This window comes from Hoplias malabaricus, chromosome Y (genome assembly GCF_029633855.1).
Source record: "Hoplias malabaricus isolate fHopMal1 chromosome Y, fHopMal1.hap1, whole genome shotgun sequence".
Lineage (NCBI taxonomy): Eukaryota > Metazoa > Chordata > Actinopteri > Characiformes > Erythrinidae > Hoplias > Hoplias malabaricus.
Genome location: NC_089820.1, coordinates 5379724 through 5401248, shown reverse-complemented (window position 1 = coordinate 5401248; position 21525 = coordinate 5379724). Strand labels below are relative to the sequence as shown.

Below are 21525 nucleotides of genomic sequence, written 5' to 3'. Positions count from 1 at the left end.
AGTCATATAGTAATACAAATGTGTGAAGCAATAGGGCAATGCAAACAAACAGCGATAGACCATTGTCAGGGGATGAGGGAGTGGAAATCGGAAGCAGTGGATGATTTTTAGTGGAGTGACATCAGGGGCCAAATCCTAGAAGGACCATAAGATGATGGTTTGGGTGACTCTCATTTCTTACTTTATCCCTACCTCTTGGTTTCCTGTGCCATCTTGTCTCTTGAAACTGATTAATATCTTCCCCTATGAAATGGGACAACTCTTCCAGAGCCTGATGTGTCATAAGAACACATAAAAAAGAACAGCATTTTAATACCAGGCTACTAGTGGTGCTCTGTAGGCAACCAGTTTGCAGTGATATCACAGAACCATTGCTGGACTTTAGTAAAATTTAGAGTACTGTGTGCTTTTGGAAGCATTCAACAATCATAAGTTATCTCATACTCCTAACTTTTCTGTGATATGAAGCTAAATTCAGCTTCTTCTTTTTTTAGCAGTTTTTGTTCAAAACTTCCAGTTCCAACGTAAATGTTGCAATAGCATCAGGTGATAGAATGTAGTGACTACACAATCTTGAAGTGGAACTGGAATTATTATTATGTTATGAAGAAAAGGGTCATGATGCATTAAAACATTAAACCAAGATAATATAATGGTTATCATAGATTTTACAAAAAGAAAACACTGACATTAGTTGGGGGTTTTGTCGCTTGTGTGGCCATCTTTTTGGAGACTCAAGGCATTCATATCACTCTGTTTTGTTTTGTTTTTTTATTATCCCAAGGCTATATCTCAGGGTGTGCAAATTTTAACTAATAAGCCAGTTCCCTAGAATAAGGGTCAAAAAACGTGGTTGTGGTGGGCTGGAGTCCAGTATATTTTGATGATTTCTCTCACAAGATTCAATTCAGTGTTTTTGAGTTGGGAGATTCTCAAAATGTGCTGAAACCTGGCCCTCCAGGATCAGAATTCGTAACTCTTGCCCCCACTATTTGTTTGATCAACAAATTTCTATTTCTAATGTTGTTAACAGTAGTGCACTTTTGACTTTTCTATTAATCCTAGTTAAGCATTGACATTTGAAGCCAGTAAACACATTCTCTTAGACTTTTTAACTAGTATGTTGCAGTTTTAAAGTGACTACTTCAGTAAAGCATCTGCTGCTGTTTTCCCTCACAACTGAATAAAATATAGAGAGACTATGGCTCTTATTTGCATTCAGTAATGTATCGGGGACATCCAGAAGTCCTAGAGTGACAGTGGTTGGTTCTGTTGTCACCAAATAATTATGTTGATTGTTAGGCTATCTGTAAACCTCTTGAATATATTACATTAATGGATTAGGTACCTTAAAAATTTGGCTATGTTTGAGGACAAAATTTCAAAAGAAAAAAATCATAGTTTGAATTACCACAGAAACTCATTTGTAACTCCAGTTGTTCAGTTTTGTAGCACCTTTGGTCTGTGTTTACTTTCATACTGTTAGCGTTCTTCCAAATTTTGAGTCAATTCAACCTTAAAGGGGACATATTTTGGTTTGTTTGTATTTAGAAACTCCACATCTTTTAAGGTGGAAAGGTGTGTTTGAGGGTGGAAAACAACGGTTGTTTGAACACGGCTGAAGTTTAACTTCAAACATTTCCAACGTAAGTAATACGTCATTTTAAAAATGTACAGATACCCTTTCTCTCCCATGAGCACAGAGAGAGAGAGAGAAAGCCTAGAGACACTGGGACTTCATAAACATATTAGACCATTTTCCAGCACAGTGGAAAACTAGCAAATTGTGAGGAAACATCTTTTGAATTTTATAAAAAGTGTTTTTGATTACAATCATGGACATCGCCTTTACAGACATCCCAAGTTGCAAAAACTCATTTCAGGGAGGTACCCCCGGACCCGGACCCCACGCACAAACACACACACACACACACCCCTCCCCTGCCCGCACTAAAAATTGGCTGACTGACAGACCATTTGCAGAGAATAGGCCAACCAAAACCCTCCCTGTTTTGCATGTGTTTCATGAATTTGCACACAAGGGGAGCTCTTTACTACAAGGTAGGATACCACAGCAAGTACAGCCTTTCTCTCCTTTGTCACCTATGTGTGCTCTTGGCCGCTCATTCAAGGTTCCAGGAGATTTTATCTGACTTGCAGCCATCGGGGAGCTGTATATAAAACATAGCTTCAGTACAAAGTTTCACAGAGTTTTAGTACAAGCAGAATTATTCTATAAAAACCAAACTAAAATTACAGGGATGTATTTTGTAGTTCCCAGATATTATTACAAATAGTCTCAAGGCCTAAAGCTTTGAGGGCTCCCCACAGGTGGACTCCAAGAAGAAGGCTTGGAACCACTGTCTTGGGTAAACTGTCAACAGCCTTCATCTGAGACGCACAGCCTTTTAATTTTCTGACTACATGTATGATCTGGGTTGAAAGCTTGGTTTGCCGACTAACGTCTTAGCCGCAGTCTGCTTCATTTCAGTGCCTTGGCCTCATCTTGAAAGAGGCTGAAGTGAAAGTTGCCGTTGCTAAGCACAGAGGATCCTTCTCCTCTGTGGTTGTGTGATACTCGCTTGGCATCCCGTGCTCTAAGCCAAAGAGATTCTTTTTAAAAAGCCGCAGATTTAGCATAAGAAAAGAGCAAGTGCACACATGAATACACACACGCTCACTCTTGCTTTTGCTTTGTTCTATGCCGCAGTCTGCTCCCTTTTTTAGCTTCCAGAAAGGCTTCAAGCTCGTTATGGAGGGTGATGAACTAAAAGAGGCTGAAAGGGGGATGACTGTGTGTGCAAACACCAGAAAAGGAAGATGACACACACAGTCACTCACGCTCCAACAGGCTGAAATAGTAAAAGAGCACTCTCCCATCCACCACATCCTGGAAGCTGATCTTCCTCTAAATGGGTAACACACTGTTCATATTTAGCCCCCACAGGCACACAGAGGCACACCACTCTGCATGTGTTGTGGCAGAGATGTTGATTCGTACAAGTCTCAGGATCAAGTCTGAGTCCCAGTGTCTCTGGGTTTGGATCTAAGTTAAGTCATGACTCTTTGCCCTTTGTATCTTTGAGGTTTGTGTCTGAGATGATTCTCGAGTCTCTGGAGTTTGAGTCTAAATGAAACCTCAAGTCTTTCCGGTTTGAATCTGAGTTAAATCTCAAATCTCTGGTTTTCTGAATCTGAATTGAGCCTCAAATATTTTTGGGGTTTTGTCTGTGTCGAGTCTCAAGTTTTTTTGTTTAAGTCTGAGTCGAGCTTCCAGTCTCTGGGGTTTAAGTCTGAGTGAAGTCTCAAGTCTCTGAGTTTAAATCAAACTTCAAGTCTTCCAGGTTTCAATCTGAGTTTAGCGTTGAGTCTGCGGGGTTTGAATCAAAGTCAAGTCTTAAATCTTTGGGGTTTGAGTCTAAGTCATGATTTGAGTCTCAGTGGTTTGAGACTGAGTCGAGTCTCTGTGGTTTGAGTTTGAATCTGAGTCAAGTCTCAAATATTGGGGTTTGAATCTGAGTCGAGTCTTAAATCTGAGCTGAGTCTTTAGCAGAGGTATTTAGTTCAGTCTTGTTTTTTGCTGCTGATCATTTTTAGCATGAACAAGACTTCTGTCTTCCATTCAATCAGTCAGTGATTTCCCATGGAGATTATACAAGCGTCTCTATAGTTCAGCAAACTTGGAATTCACTTTGAAGGTTGCACTTTGCACAGTGCTAATCGTTTGAGTATGAACTTGTAGTATGTCTTTTTAGCTATATTTATCCAATTAATCTCATGTAAAACTGTAAAAGCAAACCTACATTTTGGATTAATTTGAATTCTTTCAAATATATCCCTTTAATATGGCGCTGGCACATATGAGCTAACACATTTGATGATTAAATCAGAATCTTTTTGAAGTGTCTGTTAAAAGCCAGCAGGAGCTGACTGTGGGCCACAGGGTATATACAGCATTTATAGCTAAGCTTCATGCAACAAAATGACACTTGCTCTGCTAAGAGATTAGCTATTCTTGCTGGTAGGCCTTGATGATGATTAATGTGCAGTAAAGTGTGTGAGAGAGAGAGAGAGAGAGAGAGAGTGAGCGAGAGAGAGATACTCTGCTTGTAAATGGATTCTCCTCAGGGACAATGTGAGTGGTGTGTGTTACCTGGAGAGTCATGACTGTCTGATATCCCCTCTGCTCCTTGCATGTGAAATCTAATCACATAATAACTCTGGAAGAGGTAAGAGAGAAGGAGATGCTCTGTGTTTCATGTTTTCTCTTTGATTTTTATCTGTGGCCTATGCTATCTTTCCTCATATATATATAATTGACCCAAAACTTTATAGATACCATTTGTAATTAGTGTAATTAGTGCGACTCCACAGAACAGTGTGAAATGAAATGTGATCTTAACAAGTCTCAGGTCACCAGTGACCAGTGCCAAGTATCATTTATAGGGGTATAAAGCTCCCCAGCACTGGGCTGAAGAGCAGTTGAAAAAATGTGTTCAATGGAGTGATGTGCCATCAAATATGTTTGGGATGATCTGTGATCCAGAACTAATCCAACATCAATCCCGGACCTCGCAATCCTTATATGACTGAATACCATCAAATCCTCAAACCAATGTCTAGTGCAAAGCAAGAAATGTAGAAGTAGAAGCAAAGTGCAGCTAACAAGCTCCCTGCTGTTACCCTTGATTTCTGACTAAAAAAAATACAAGCAGGAGTCCAAGAACTTTTGATTATATGGTGCATGTCCAAATCTTTAAAATAGTGTCTCGGGCATCAGGCAGTGCATTCATTTCAATTTCATGTCAAAACCTTTATTTGAGGGACTCTATGGAGTGGACGTGTGGTTTCATTCACAATTTTTTATACACTCTCCTGTGCAATATTGCCAATAGACGCCAAAGCACTCATCCATAACTGTCGATGGCCGAAAAGAACATTATAATTCTCTGCTCACCAGTGTCTTCACTAAATCCATTGTCCAATTTTAGAGTGTTTAAAAGGCTGCTGTAAGATTGCTATTCATGGACTTGCCCTTATGTACTTTTAAAATTTGATCATACATTAGTTTCCAATGGGTCTGGTCTTCTTGCTTTCCCCTGGTATTAACTGCCCTCTATGAGTGGAAGATCTGTTGCTGTTGTATAATATATTATATATTGTATAATGTTGTTTAATAAATGGACATACTGGCTTTCTGACACATACCTTAAATAGATACATAAAAAAGTAATAATTCCATATTTTATTGCAGATCAAGTGCTAGAAACATTTATGGAATCGCCTTGTAATTTGCATTTCGAAAAAAAATAATTAGATAGTCTAAATCTTATATTTGCGAGGGTTATACCCTTTACTTAAAGCCAGTCATTACTTTTTTACATATAAAATATCATGTTATTTTGAGGTTTTTTTTGTTTGTTTGTTTGTTTTTGCCATTGCTGATTACAACTTTGCTATTATTTCATGTTTATACCATGCCATGGGTTATGCTGATCTCTTTTGAAGTGCCTTTGTGTTTGAGAAAGGCACTCTACATATCAAACTCATTGTAATGTTTATTTTTACTACTACTGTGATTAATTCTGATTTCAGGTCAAACAACTCGTTTATTAAAATCTTGACAGTTGAATTGTGCAGAGGTTTTGGAAAGTTAAAATTCACTTTTTGATACCTTTTTATGAATGTAACACATTTCACAGTGAATTGAGAAATGCAATTAATTCTTGGTTAGGTTTCCATGGTCAGTTGGATTGTTTGTATTTATAAAGTATGTGGTAGAGTTGTGGGCGTTTTCTACACAAAGCTCAGGGAATAGCTGTGTTGACATTCACCCAAGCCCATGAATTTTGGTTTTGCAGCTTAGATAAATACACACACACACACTCCCTCATATGCACCCATTCCTCAGTGCCACTCATTGGTAATGGTCCATGTTATGCGTGACCTTGTCTGGCTGACTCACCTTGTTGCTGTGGAAACCGCTGACAGAGCGACAGCAGCCAGTGTAATTTTTTAAAGGTTTTTTTTTTCCTTTCTTTCCCCGTGCTCTGCAGCTGGATCCCACATCAGCTTTGCCCCTGTTGTGCATGTGCAACCCATTTAGGCCTACTCTTTACCAGAGAGTGACCAAACCACATAGTCACAGGGAAAATACAGATATCCCTTTTCAGTTTACTGAGTTTATTGCTTTTCTATATTAAAAGAAATGTGTATGTTCACAAACAAAATCAACTCCACGTGATGTTTTCCAATACAGGTGACTTTTACCTGATCTAACTGTATTGGCAGTTAGGGTTCTCCTGCTAGTGTGTTGAGTCTAATGACATTGTGCAATAGCAGCAGCTTGAAGAGATCTTAAGTGTCTCTGTGGAAGTTTGCAGACAAGCTCAGTAGCATCAAATGAGTGGGAAGCTTAGCTAATGTCTGGAACAATATTGGGGCCTGGAGGGGAAAAAAGAATCTTTAAAACCTGACAATACATCTTCCTTTCACACTCCTCCTTCTCTAGGATTGCTGTGAACATTGTTTTGTCTCTGTTCCTTCCCTGTGCACCATGGCAATCAAGCAGAAATTCATCTAATTACTTAGTGTGCAGCATAAGGGATGTGCTATGAGCGAACTGAAATTCAAATATATATATATATATCATTTTTCTCCTTTGTGTTTATCTCAGTGTCATTTCAGGAGTGTGTGAAACTTTGTCGTCTTGCAGCATATGGCTTATGGAGTTGGTCTCTCTCTCTCTCTCTCTCTCTCTCTCTCTCTCTCTCTCTCTCTCTCTCTCTAATATATATATATATATATATATATATATATATATATATATATATATATATATATATATATATCCTCACTGTTCTGTGTATTCTTATTTTCCACAGGCTACGAGTTGCTGTATCAGCCAGAGGTGGTGCGTCTCTATTTGTCCCTGCTGACAGAAAGCCAGAACTACAACACCCTGGAGGCAGCAGCTGGAGCTTTACAGAATCTCAGCGCTGGACAGTGGACCGTGAGCATCACACACACAGATGCAAACACATATTTGGCTTTTGGCAATGGAATGATCATGCTTCTTTTTAGCATCCAGTCTTACATGAATAAATCTACCAAATCTAGACCATGATATCACCCTTCACACATATGTACATGCTATTTTCATACTCTGGCAGGGTATGGAAACTTATGAATGTCCCATATCTATATGTGATGTGAGACCAATGTTTCATTTATTTTAATTGGCACAAGGTTTAGCATAAGATTTACAGTCTGTTTATTAATTGTTGTTAATTAGGTTGTAAACACATTAAAAGTCATTAAAATAATTTATAACACATATATAGAAAGGGTAAGTGACCTGCCAAATATTGAACCCACATCCATTTACACGGTTAAACCTCAGATCTTGCAAAATACTGACCTTATTTTGTCTTCTCCATCAGTCGACATTAACCGTCACATATTTATGATAAATTTAACTTTATACATACTAATGATGATCTGGTGTGTACCTTGGCATTTTTTGTAAGTTCTCTGACACATTCACTGTTAGACAAAAAAGAGGTCAATCTTGCCATTCAATCTCTGTGACATTTATGCAGCACGATGGCACAGCAGGTAGGTGTCGCAGTCACACAGCTCCAGGGACCTGGAGGTCGTGGGTCTGATTCCCGCTCCGGGTGACTCTGTGAGGAGTGTGGTGTGTTCTCCCTGTGTCTGCGTGGGTTTCCTCCGGGTGACTGTCTGTGAGGAGTGTGGTGTGTTCTCCCTGTGTCTGCGTGGGTTTCCTCCGGGTGACTGTCTGTGAGGAGTGTGGTGTGTTCTCCCTGTGTCTGTGTGGGTTTCCTCCGGGTGACTGTCTGTGAGGAGTGTGGTGTGTTCTCCCTGTGTCTGTGTGGGTTTCCTCCAGGTGCTCCGGTTTCCTCTCACAGTCCAAAAACACACGTTGGTAGGTGGATTGGCGACTCAAAAGTGTCTGTGAGTGAATGTGTGTGTATGCCTGTGAAGGACTGGCGCCCCCTCCAGGGTGTATTCCCGATTATGAATGAATGAATAAACATTTATAAGTGTAGTCTTATTTAAAGTGGCATCATTTTATTTATAAACAATATCCAAGCCATTTATTCAGCAGAAAGAAAAATCTATTAAAAACAAATAATGTCTGAGAAGCGGTAACAACTAAATTAACTATCATTTTCATTTGTTAGGAAATTATGTCTAAGACTTACCTTTTGTATGACTTTAGTAGAATAGTGTAGAAACCCATTAAAAACACTGTAGACCTTGAGTGAATAAAGGTCACAGTCTTGAACTGAACAACCGCCAGGCCATTACTTCCAGAGTACTTTTACAGCAAGATTTGAAAATTGAAATTAAGGGTGGGTAAAGCATGGCTGCTCTGTGCAATCTGTGAAATATGGGGAGGTAGTGTGTTATATGGGGATGAATGAATTCAGCAGGTGTAGCAGAGATGACTTTCATTGAAAATGTCATGAATACTAATATGTACATCCAAATGTTAAATGACAGACTCAAGAATATTGGCAGGAAATGAATTTGTGGGCAGGGAAGAGATGTTCGAACAAGCCAGTAATCTTAAACACATGGCAAAAAGCACACAAGACATGCATTTCTTGATTGTATGAAACCCAGCCAGAGTTCTATAGGACACTTAAGTGGAAACAAACCATGCACAGGACACAAAAAGTAGGAAACTGCATTTTAGAGCTGTGTAATGAAGTAGAAACACAACGCTCATGTTGAAATTAGCATGTTTAAACGAGCCTTGCTCTATCGGTGTCCCTCAGAGCTCACTGCTTATTTATATTATCTAATTCAGGCTCGGAAATACATAAATATCAAGCTTACTCCAGAAGCAAATCCAATCATTTCGCTCTTCTGCAGCTTCCTGTTGTTTCTCGTGTCTTCCCCGCCCTTTCTGAGCACTGTACCGACCAATGCTATGTGTGTGGGGGCCACACACTGGGACCACAATCCTCTAACACTCCGAATCCCCTGAGACTGGGGCGCGTTCATAGCTCCGTAAGAGGATTTTGTGCCTTCATCCCCACCGTGGTGGGAGATTACAATTTGGAAAAAGCTCGCCACCTCCCCCTACTGGCTGCAATGAGGGACTGCAGATGTATAATTATATCTCAAGGGCACAGAGCTAGTCGAGAAGAGAGGTTTCTTTCATCTCAGACAGAGAGGGTTTCATGAATCAAGGAGACGGAGACAGTGAAGTTTAATAGCAACACATTTTATTATTTAGTGGCTCCTGGACTGGATGAGAACGGAGCAATGGAATGTTTCCTAATGTGACGACTTTGCAGTGTGGATAGAAACATACTGAATGCCTTTTCTCTGGCCACTCTGACATTGCAACGTTGGGTGAAATATTGCATGGTTTTCAAAGTATTAGAATAAAAAAAGATTTGCTCTGGATAAGCAAATGTATAAAATATAGAGAACTACTCCCTTCATTTTCATATTTAGTCAGCGTAACAACGGGTAATTCCAAGGTAATTTGAATCATTTCTAAGGGGTTGTTATTTATTAAATTTATTAACTTATTATCTGGTCTTTTCCAGGGATGTTGAAAAGTAGACCAGATTTTTATTTAGTTTTTCCAGCAGTGGACAATGTGTCCTCCTACATTTAATACGCATCACATATGTGACTATGAAATATTTGCATCTGGTTCTTAAGTTTTAAAACAATGAAAAATTCATTTGACCAGGGAGGAACAAACATTTGCCCACAACATTCCCTTTGTTCTTCTTCTGCAGTGGTCCAACTACATCCGAGCCACAGTGAGGAAGGAGAAAGGTCTTCCCATCCTGGTGGAGCTGCTTCGCTCAGATTCCGACAAGGTGGTCCGGGCTGTGGCCATTGCCCTCCGCAACCTGTCCATTGACCGCCGCAACAAAGACCTTATCGGTGAGAAGACCACCAAGCCCTAGCTAAGAAGCTAAGAGTCTTTTAAGGTGCAACGGTGTGTTTGAGGGGGAAAAAATGACTGCTTGTCCGTGGCTGAAGTTTAACTTATCTTTACGTTTTTATTTATTTGAATTATCACAGAAAACCAGTAATTTGACTTGTTTAGTTAGGGTGACCAGATCTGAGATGGTGAAAAAGAGGACACGTCTCAGGGTGGGGGGGGGGGGGGGGCTGGGCCATCACCCCTCGCTGCCGTTGTATGCTTAGCTTAACCTATGTGTGCTTTTAGGTCCTTTACACCTTTTATTTTCTACACAAAACATGGGAATTTCTTTTTTAATTCTTCCGAGAACTTATTTTATGTTTCAGCATAGCTGCTCGAGATGAGGATAGGTCCATGAGCTTTGCCTGACGTAAACAAGGACTACTGACGTGCAGACTGACCAATTAAATGTTTACAGAGAAGGTTATCGACCAATAACGGTAGCTCTACAGTCAGACCGTCCAATCAGAAGATTCTAGGCTACTTCACCACTCCCCCTTCTCACTCGGGGTAGGGGAGGGCGGGACTAGTTTGTGAAGGGAATGCTTCTTGAAATTGTATGTAAACTCTAGAAAAACAAAATCCTTTTTTCTTCAAAATCCTTTGTGAAATTCCCCCCGGACATTTTTTTAAGTCTAAAAAAGAGGACATGTCCGGGTAAAAGAGGACGTCTGGTCACCCTAGTTTAGTTATGTAGCATTTGCAGTAAACCGTCTCCCAAATTTGGAGACATTTCCACCTTAAATGATCAGAAACAACAAAAATAACAAAAATTTCTTTCCCACATATGAAGCAATCTTAATATCCTGATTTTGGTTCAGCTTTTCAATGTTTGGAGTTCTCTCCTCTATCTAAAAATACTCCAGATGCCTCTGAGATGAGCAGAGAGAGACTAGCATACAGTTTACCTTTTCATTCATTTACCGGGGCTTCGTAAACACACCACACTAGTTTCTAGCACGGAAACAGACTGGAGAGCTAGCAAATTATAAAAAGTGTTTTTTGATTACAGTTGTGAACAGCACCTTTAAGGTCCTGCCAGAGCACTTCTGTTAGTTTGAGGTCAAGTCTCTGACTGAGCCATTCCAACACCATGTTTCTTTTTGGCAAAACAAGCCCAATTCGTCACCCCTCCACCACTGTCCTTGACAGTTAGTATGAGTTGTTGGCGCTGATATGCTGTGTTGGGTTTTTTTGCCAAACATGTTGCTGTACATTGTGGCCAGACATATTCACTTTGGTCCCATCAGTCCAAAGAACATTGTTCCAGAAAGCTTACACTTTGTTCAGATGCAGCTTTGCAATCTTAAACTGCACTGCCATTTTCTTTTTTAGAAAGATGGTGCCTTCTCCAAGCAATTCTTCCAAATAAGCCATACTTGTCTTTTTCTCCACGTAGCTCAGTCCTGTAAAGTCTGAGATGTAGCAGTTGGATTTTTTTTCCCTCTGAGCACTGCATGGTCTGACCTGCACTGTTAGAAAAACTGTCACTGTAATGGTACCTTTGGCTGTCACTATGGTGGTACGCTCAAGGTACCTTCAATCAGGGTACACACATAATTGTACCTTATTCTATTATAACTGTAGATTTTAAAATTGTGTTGATTTCATAAGCCTTATTTCCTCTCCTGGACTTTTATTTTATTATGTTCTCCTTATTTTACACAGATCTATAATGAATGTTTGCAAAAATTCACCTCTCCTTCTGTAGAAGAGAATATTATGTAATTTTAGGGAACACAGCTAGATTTTAAAACATTGTTGTACCTTTAAAAGTACATTTAAACTGTTTGTTCCTTTAGTTACCAATAATGTATCTTTTTTTTCTGAGAATGTGGGGTGAAATTGCTGGGACATCCAGTCCTGAGAAAACAACTGTCTTGAATGTTTTCCACTTGTGAATAATCTTCTCTCACTGTACAGGGTGGATACACCTTAATAAAATGGGAATGGTTGGTGATATTAACTTCCTGTTTGTGGCACATTAGTATATGGGAGGTGGGAAAACTTTTCAAGATGGGTGGTGACCATTGCGGCCAGTTGAATGGCCCCCAAGGTCTCCAGATCTGACCCCCTTAGACTTTTATCTTTGGGGTCATCTGAAGGCAATTGTCCATGTTGTGAAGATAGGAGATGTGCCGCACCTGAAACTACGGATACTGGAAGCCTGTGCTAGCCTTTCTTCTGTGGTGTTGCTATCAGTGTGTGAAGAGTGGGAGAAGAGGGTTGCATTGACAATCCAACACAATGGGCAGAAACTTGTAAATAACTAATGAAAGAATAAAGTTACATTAAAACCAAGCACCATTGTTTTTCTTGTCAAATTCCCAAAAGGTTTGATGTGTCACATGACCCTCTTCCCATTGAAAAAACAAAAGTTGGATCCAAAATGGCCGACTTCAAAATGGCTGCCATGGTCACCACCCATCTTGAAAAGTTTTCCCCCTCCCATATAATAATGTGCCACAAACAGGAAGTTAATATCACTAACCACCCTGTAGAATGATAGACTTCCAATTGTTTGGAGATGGCCTTATAATCCTCCCCAGATTTATGGGCTGCACAATTGCTTCTCTAAGAACATTGCTGATGTCTTTCCTCCTTGGAATTGTGTTAAAGGCAATGTCTTTGATTGTGGGGAAACACTGTTCACTGTGGTTTGTTTATGTTCAGAAGCTCCACATCTTTTAAGGTGGAATAGTATGTTTGAGGAGAAAAACGACAGTTTTTTTGTACGTGGCTGAAGTCTAATGTGTCTGTAAGATTTTATTCACTGTTTAAATTAACACATAATCTCATGTGCCATTTCTCTGCCACGAGCATAGAGAGAGGAAGCCTAGAATGTCTGACCGAGACACGATGGTTCGTAAATGCATCTCCAGTAGATCAATGTGTTTCTGTCTTCTGGCCTAATTTTGTTTAAGAATATTTGTGACACATTGCAATATATCATGTTCTTTTTCATTGTATTTACCTAATTTTAAGACCTTCAAAGTTCCAGACATTTAATATTATCACCTGAAACATAAAATTATAGAATTCAAAGAGGGTACAGGTACAATTCTGACTGTAGGTATAATTAGGTAGATCTATATCATACCAGAATTGGGCATTTGTTTTTAAAATACAATTCAGACTTAAAATTGAGGCTTAGAAAATTTAACTAATATATAATGTCTCCTGAGATGTACAAGCAATATAATGTATTTGGTCCAAAAATGAAGTAAAATTTGAATGGTCCAGTAGGCCTTGAAGACACCAGCAGGTTCAAGCCTGGTGCAGTGAATTTAATTGTCAAGAATTTAGTGGTTAATTGTATTTATCTTAGAAAATGTTCAACAACGCTCTCAATGAAACCTTCTACATCTGCCTCCACTGGAAAGTGAAAATTACATCTGAGGAATGAAGGCTCAAGAGAAGCAATGTTCACCAGCTGCTTCACCAGAGCGAGAATACCATTTCATATTTTCAAATAAGTGAAATATTTAATAGGCTGAATAATCTTCAAAGTTCTAATTAAGAGAATCTCATGAGGGATAAATGTCAGAGTTCTGGTCTGAGTAGAAGACATTCTCTCTTTTTTTAAGGCATCTTTTACAGAGTAGGAGAAGATGAATGTGATTTATTTTTTAAAGAATTTTTTTGTTGCCCACCACAGGGAGTTACGCCATGAGAGACTTGGTCAGCAACCTGCCAAGTGGTCAGCAACGGCCAGCCAAGAACCTGGAGGAGGACACAGTGGTGGCAATCCTCAACACCATCCATGAGATTGTGACGGACAGCTCAGAGAACGCCCGCTCACTCATCTCGGCTCAGGCCATCGACAAGCTTGTGGCCATCAACAGGACCAGGTAGCGTTTTTGGAGTCACTTTAATGGTTATTTATGCTAACTGTGAACTTCCAAACATTTTTTGAATCTGTGAAATGTAGTGGTAGACTGTGACTGTTTGTGCTGAGCCTCCAGCTCAGGCCATAAAAGCTAAACCTGAGAAGAAAACCCACCCCTACAACAATAATAACTCTTCAGCTAGCACCCCTCTGGGGGATCACTAAGGCTACTTTCACATTACCAGGCTGAAATGGCTTGGATCTGACCTTTTCCTTAATGTAACTGATCTGATCTTTTTGTGGCTGTGTGGACATGTCAAATCATGTCACTTTCATATGCGGTCCTAGATCGAATACATATCCAATTCGTGGGCATGTGTTTGTTTAACTGTAAGCATGCACATAGAACGTTCGCCTCAGCCAACACTGGCAGCACAGCAAAGCAACCAAAATGAGAAGCTTGTGTGAGTTCCAATTAGTTCCATTCTCTCTACATAGATTACTTCACCCAACAGTGAGATGAGACATTTATTATATGTTTTTTTTTATCTACACATACAATGCACTGAGTGAATGAGGCTTGTAAGTGCTAAACCAATGCTGTTGCGTATGGTTGGATATTTAATGCTTGAAAATATTTGCCTATTTTCTATGTTTTACAATTCTTCTTTATTAGAGTCATAGGGCCTCAAGCAGTGAAGTGTGTAAAGTCAAGACCTGGGTCTGGACATTCATTTGGACATCGGTTTGAGATGTGTCACATACCTAAACATCATATCAGCAAGTGGACTTAATGTTTTGCTTCAGTCGGCTGTAATTCCGTTCAGTAATATTCGTGAAATGGAAGCTAAAATATGGTTCTGCTTCAGTAAAGAGATAAAGAGGAGGTTAGAAAGTGAAACTAAGCTTTTTCTTTTGCCAGTGACAAATGGAATTCCACTTTATCATTATGTGCAGGCAATATGAAGAACATTGTATTCTTGTTTAGTAAAATATATATGAGATTTATGTCTCTCCGGAGCTGTTTTGCATACATTTGTTTAGTCATTCATATTAGTTAATAGTGTATTTGTTGAATGGCTGCATTATTCATTGTAAACATATATTATAGAACAGTAATGGGGAGATTATGTATCACAGACATTGTGAGTCAGAGAGAGTAGGAAAGTTCTAGAAACTGCACTCATAATTAAAGTCTGGTGTGGACTTTGTGTACTCTAGTTCTACAGCATTTTTTACATGTTTCCTAAGAATGGAGACACGGAAGGAATTAACAATTGCCCTCTTAGAAAACATCAAATGCCTCCAGAGAACAGAAGTGACTCTTTAATCATCCCTTTCTTCAATAGACAGTCCTACCTGACCTTATTTCACACCTCATTTCTATTATTCACACCCACACTCTTTGATAAAGCCCAATCAGGCTTGATTTTGTCCTTCACTGAGCATCAATTGGAGTAGATTAACTATATGTCCTTAAAACATCAGTACATGCTCAGCTCATAATTTGCCTTTTTCAAGTTTAGTAAACTCCATATAACTGTAGTTGATGAAGGGAGTTAATGAAGTGAAAACATCTGATAATGTCCAGATCTATTTTGGAAAAGTTGGTTTTAAATTGTTTTTCTTTTCTGCATTTCTCAGATTCAAAGCTGCTAAATAATACAATAAATAATATGAGTAATATAATCGCACTGTTTGAAAATGAGGAGAAAAAGACTGTTATACTCTGTTAGCCACATTAGCATAAGATCCAATGGAAATCTTATGTTATATATGTTATACCCCAATGCATTTCTCAGCTCTTGTGACTGAATCTGTGTGAGATATTCATACACAGATCATATAAAAGCTTCAGTAATCATCTTACTTCAGTCTTTTTTTAATTATTATTTATTTTGTTTTTTTAGTATGTAAGAGACACAAGCCAAATTCTCCCTACACCCTCTGTAGGGCACATTGTCTGTCATAAATTAAACGAAATTTCTACACTCACATAGTGTATTGTATGACGAAAAAAAAAATTTGTCAGCTCTTAGGTTTACATTTTTTTTTATTATTATCTGTGATGTGCACTATGTAGGGAGCATGGCACTATTTGGCTTAGAGCTCTGTTTACAAATATGTCGTGGATAAATGGACCAGGGATCCATACTTATATTTCACTAATTTTAATATCTAATCGAGGACAAAAAGTGTTGAAGAAGAAAAACATAACAGTTTTTATATGAGTTGTGTGTTTGAGTAATGAGTAGGTCCCCAATATGGCAGCTACTCTACACAGTGACGTAAGCTGATAAGTTGCGGTTTTGTATGAATTTCAGTGTTCAAAATAAATAACAGTGGTGTCAGAATGCAAAAGACATATTCACATGTACAAAAGGGGGCGCTGCAGAAAAAGTTTGGGAACCACAAGATTAGTGCAAATTATTTTTACACAAATCACTTCCCAGGCAGTAGGGCGGCACGGTGGTGCAGCAGGTAGTGTGGCAGTCACACAGCTCCAGGGGCCTGGAGGTTGTGGGTTCGATTCCCGCTCCGGGTGACTGTCTGTGAGGAGTTGGTGTGTTCTCCCCGTGTCCGCGTGGGTTTCCTCCGGGTGCTCCGGTTTCCTCCAACAGTCCAAAAACACACGTTGGTAGGTGGATTGGCGACTCAAACGTGTCCGTAGGTGTGAATGTGTGTGTCTGTGTTACCCTGTGAAGGACTGGCGCCCCCTCCAGGGTGTATTCCCACCTTTCGCCCAATGATTCCAGGTAGGCTCTGGACCCACCGCGACCCTGAACTGGATAAGCGGTTACAGGTAATGAATGAATGAAAAATGAACTTCCCAGGCAGTTGAAGGGTGGTCTCTGGCTTTTACATAGTGTTATAATTCAAAAGGGATGCAATTAGATTCCTCTACCTCCACCAAAATTATCAACGGTTGGGTATGGGAATGTCTCAGTACATAGCTGCCTTGCACCCTCTAGCGTACTAAGGCAGTAGTGTGGTTTGTCATTCACCCTTTATAAAACAGCTTAGAGTCACTGTCAAATGTCTGACCTTGCTAAATGCTACATTCTCCTAACTGAAATTGGTACTAGATCTTGTATAAAATCTCCATCCTCTGTTTCCTGCCCTGCAGCCAGTCAGCCAGAGAGACCAAGGCTGCCTCCCACATCCTGCAGACTGTCTGGAGCTACAAGGAACTGAGGAATACTTTAACCAAGGATGGCTGGAGCAAAACTCATTTTCAGGTACGATGTAATCTGAGATGGGGACACAGAGGGAATCTTTCATCTGCTAGCTTACCTACAAGATCTAACCTCATCAAGTCCCCTGCATCCAGCAAAGTGCCCTCTGTGTCTCTGAGACCTCCATCAAGGGCTCTTGAGAGCTTTTAGGGGCACTGGCCTTGCCTTTATAGGACAATTTGTAAAAGTTCCAGGCATGTTCCTCTAAAAGTAAGGTATCTCTTATAGTTTCTGGTAAAAACAGGTGAACTTCTCTATTCTTTGGAGTCACTCTGATCCAAAACCACTTTGTGAGCTTCTGGGAAAGTCACAGGTTTTTAAGGCCAATTATTGGACACTTCATATAACATAGTGAACAACACAATTCATTGTAGTGAAATCAAGTGTAGTCAATGGGAGTATGCCCCCCCCCCCCACACCATTGTTTCAGTAATGGATTCTACTTTTCTATGAGGGCTTTGGGCTAGAATTCAGCACCAAGATCAATAGTGAGCACTGAAAGAAATTCATGAAGTTTCATAAAGCTTGTGTTTTCACTGCTTAATAGCCCTAGACAGCACCCCATTCTGTTGACAGTCCTTTTCTATGTAGATCTTACAAGCTGTATTTCTATAGCTGTGTCTACCATAGGTGCCTTTTCAATGAGCAGTATTTGTTAATTGTAAGTAGTGTCTTAAAATGTTTTGACATACAGCACTTCTGTGTCAACTTCATGCTATCTAAGAATATTGATTTGTTAAACCATCTCACTGTTTCTGTGCTGAATTTCTGCATTCTCCTCCTGCAGCCCACCGCTAGTGGAGCTCCCAAAGGCTCCAAGAGTGGAAAGCCAGGCTACGACGACACCACCCTGCCCCTCATGGAGAAGAACCAAGGTTAGTACAAGAAAACCAACTGAAATGTAACGTGAATACAAACAGTTCAGGAGTCACACCAGCGTCATGATTCCTTTGTTTCAAGTGCTAGAGAGAGAGTGTGTTTTTGTGTATGTATAGTTCCATAGATGTATCTCAGTAGACATTAGCAAGTACAGTCATAGATTATTTCCATCTTGGCAAGTGCATTGTCTGTTCTTCATAACCATTTATGATCATCACTGCCTCTCTCACGCCATCTTGTGTTTGACCTTTGGTGCTCCCACCACATCTCATCATTCAGAGTTAATCAAGGGTTTTAGTATGACATTAACACTGGAAATTGGAAAGAAATAGACATTTCTTGTTACAGGCAAGGCTGCAAGTAACTAGACCACCTCCCCTCCACCAGAATTAATCGCTGAAGTTATTGCTAAAATAAAAAGCAACTTGAGCTGCAAGCATCTCATTAAGAGAGGAGTCTTCAAGATGACAGCATGTTCAAATGTCAAATTCTTTTGTTATTGCTGTTTCACCGTACATTGCCAGTTCACAGACGATATATGTAGATGTATGATACGTCTAGCTGACATTCCCACTTCATCCTTCTCAATTTGTCAGAATTATATAGTGGTGTTCTGGATAGGCCTGGTCCTGGCCTGTAGTTTATTGTCAGTTAATTGATTTACAAGAGTAACAAGTACTAGTCACTGTAAAACCTCATTAACTTAAGTTCATTTACTGAGTATAGCACAACAAGGTAGTAGCATTCCCACACATGATCACTTTTTAACTTGTTGAGTTATGAGGTATCTTACATTTTTTGCATTTGGGTATTGATCTGAGCTGGTTGAACACGGTGCTGCAGTCAGTTATCACACTTGTGCAAAAGGCAAAAATTGATACATGTTACAATGTACATTTTAGGACCTCTGAAGATCCTGCATTCACTGAGTTAGGATCCTTCTTAGAATGACCAAAATAATTTTACAATAGGTACAGTACTGTGCACAGTTTTTTTTATTTTATTTTTTTTTATTCTAATATTAGAATAGGGGCAGCACGATGGCGCAGCAGGTAGTGTCGCAGTCACACGGTTTCAGGGACCTGGAGGTTATGGGTTGAAGTCCCGCTCCGGGTGAATGTCTGTGAGGAGTTTGGTGTGTTCTCCCATCCAATGCTAGGATTGTTACCTTGGGTGATTTGATATCTTACGCTGCCACAAGTGCTGCACCTAGGTCTAGGTCTACTTCTGAGTTTGTCTTTTGTAACAAAAGCACCACTATTAAACTAGTCATGTACTAAAGTGATGAAAGATACAGCCTTTGAATGCTTTGCAGGCGACAGAGGCTGTGGCAGTGGTGCTATGATACCTATGGATGAGCTTGGTCCAGGTAAGAGTGCGTTTTGCATGCCGTCCAAAGACCTAAACATCCGTGCTTTTTGTTTTGTTTTGTGGGAATGCAACTTTAAACTTTCTAACACGTTTTTACCATCTGTGAATTTTGCAATGGAAATGATCATTTGGTGATTGTTGCCAGAAAGGCAGCCTTCCAGCTATTTCACTAATCTGATGGAAAAAAAAATTTTTTTAACAGAATGCTTGCAGCCATGATTTTGGTTCTAATGCTGTCTGTGAAGTTCCTCTTTTGACACGGTGTTTGTGTCGAGCTCTGGGAATTTGCCTGTTTCTTCAGAATGCTGTCTGCCCACTCTCTGTCCAATGAACTGGTAGTAAATTGTTGTCCTTTGTTCGTAAGTCTCATGTGGAACATTGTGGTCTCTAGAGGCACTGAACCCCCTTATCTCCACACTATTAGTCTGCTTCCTGTCCTTGTGGCAGCAGAAGTGTGTTGAGATGAACTCTGGTGTAAAAGCACCAGTCACTGACCACTTTATTAGGACCACTGCTGACCAGATGCTATTTGGGCAGTGAGTCACCCACTTAGTGCTGACACTGCCATTGACAGAGTCAGTCAGGCAGTGAGATGACCATATATTTGGTGAGAGGGGGTGGCAACTATGTTCTAACAGCAAACATAAAGATACTTTATAAAAAGACAACTAACGATTGCCTTTATGGACAGATAATATTATTGCTTCCCATTTAAACCTTGGCCCTACACAACAAATAAAGAAATAACAATAAATGAAGTATAAAAACACTTTTGCTTGTCAGTTCCTGCTTCATATTTTCTTTTCTTACCAAGCTACAAAACAGAATCACTGTGTTGTAATGACATTAAAGCAACTAGTTTACCCCAGAAAACTCTTATTGAGATTTTAATTATTTTAAAACATGCACATTTACATTTTATCAACCAGAAATTATATATATATATATACTGGTATATATAACAGGTACTGAGACATACCCTAGTTTATGGGAACATGGAGTTATCCAGTTTCTATGGAAAAGCAAATATGTCATTTGGCAGGTTACACACAGTCACGCACAGCTTATGAGCTAGAAATATTCATAAACTAAGAATCAAACACAAATAAATGAGAGCTGTGGTGTTATCCACCACATAACATCAACTGTTCATAATTGTGGTGGAGGCAGAGGAATCTGTTTGTATTCCCTGTGAATTATAACACTGTGCAAAAGTCAGAGACCACGTTTCATCTGTCTGGGAAGTGATGGGTGTAAAAATAATTTGTACTAATCTAGTGGTTCCCAGGGTGGCACAGTAGTAGGTTTTAGGTCCAAAAAAGAGAGCTTGTCCAGGGAATAGAGGGTGATGTATGGTCACCCTAGTATATCAGACGCAGCCATGTTGATCGGGGTTTAACACACTGTCAATGTCCCCACTAGGTTAGGAGTGGTCCACCAGCTAAAAATAAATAGGTTGTGTGTATATGAGCAAGGTGAATCTACAAAGCAGGGTTTCTAATAAAGTGGCTGTAATTATTGTAAGCAGGTTTTCTGTAGGGTCCACATTAGCATTAGCGTCAGTAGCGCAGTGCTAGAAACTGCAGCAGAAAAGCCAGTCCCCAAAGGGCACATGCAGATGAGGAGTGCACTCATCAGCCTTTGCCTCTACACCCTTCCACCATGCTGCCTCACATCCCGCAATGCTTTTGGGGCTCTGGGCAAGCCTGACTGACAGTAATTGGACAGTGTGTGGGCCGGGAGAAGCTGGGGTGGTGGGCGAGAGGGAGACATTTAGATGGTAGCAAGAAGTAGAGGCAAAGGGATGCCTCGGAGCAGGGAGGTAATGAAATGTTCTGCTTCGGCACATCAACACTCACCCAAGTTTTATCAGAAGTGTCTTGCATGTGTCATGGCTCCTTTAGAAGATGCACGGAAAGCGACGCTTTATGTAATACTTTGTGTGTGACTCAAAACTAATGCAGTCTGTCTGCTCTTTCGCTCTCTCTTTCGCAGATGGCTATTCCACTATTGACCAAAGGGACAAAGACTGCAAATACAAAACCAGCGATGGTTCGTCAGACTTGACTGAGCGGGAGCCACTGAAGGTGAGAGTTGGGAAGACTTCTGTATTGACTAAATTTCCCCATTTAACTAAATGTATTTATGTAGTTGATCATCCAAGTGTCTGAGGTGTGCTTCTTCATTTTTGCCCTATGAGTTATAAGGCTAATGTCATTTTATCCTTT

At 39.9% G+C, this 21525-nt stretch overlaps 1 protein-coding gene across 10 annotated transcripts in view; it reads left to right on the top strand.

The window, feature by feature from the left end:
• The window catches only part of LOC136678065 (splicing regulator ARVCF-like), a 293541-nt gene that overhangs the window by 262863 nt on the left and 9153 nt on the right, over window positions 1-21525 (top strand). For 8 of the 10 annotated variants that reach the window (XM_066655878.1, XM_066655873.1, XM_066655872.1 and 5 more), the window contains 7 exons: window positions 6885-7012; window positions 9789-9939; window positions 13641-13833; window positions 16939-17050; window positions 17835-17922; window positions 19242-19295; window positions 21293-21384. In XM_066655878.1, the coding sequence (XP_066511975.1) occupies window positions 6885-7012; window positions 9789-9939; window positions 13641-13833; window positions 16939-17050; window positions 17835-17922; window positions 19242-19295; window positions 21293-21384 (818 nt within the window). The remainder of the gene's footprint in view (window positions 1-6884; window positions 7013-9788; window positions 9940-13640; window positions 13834-16938; window positions 17051-17834; window positions 17923-19241; window positions 19296-21292; window positions 21385-21525) is intronic. The other 2 variants (XM_066655876.1, XM_066655874.1) reach the window with 1 other exon arrangement.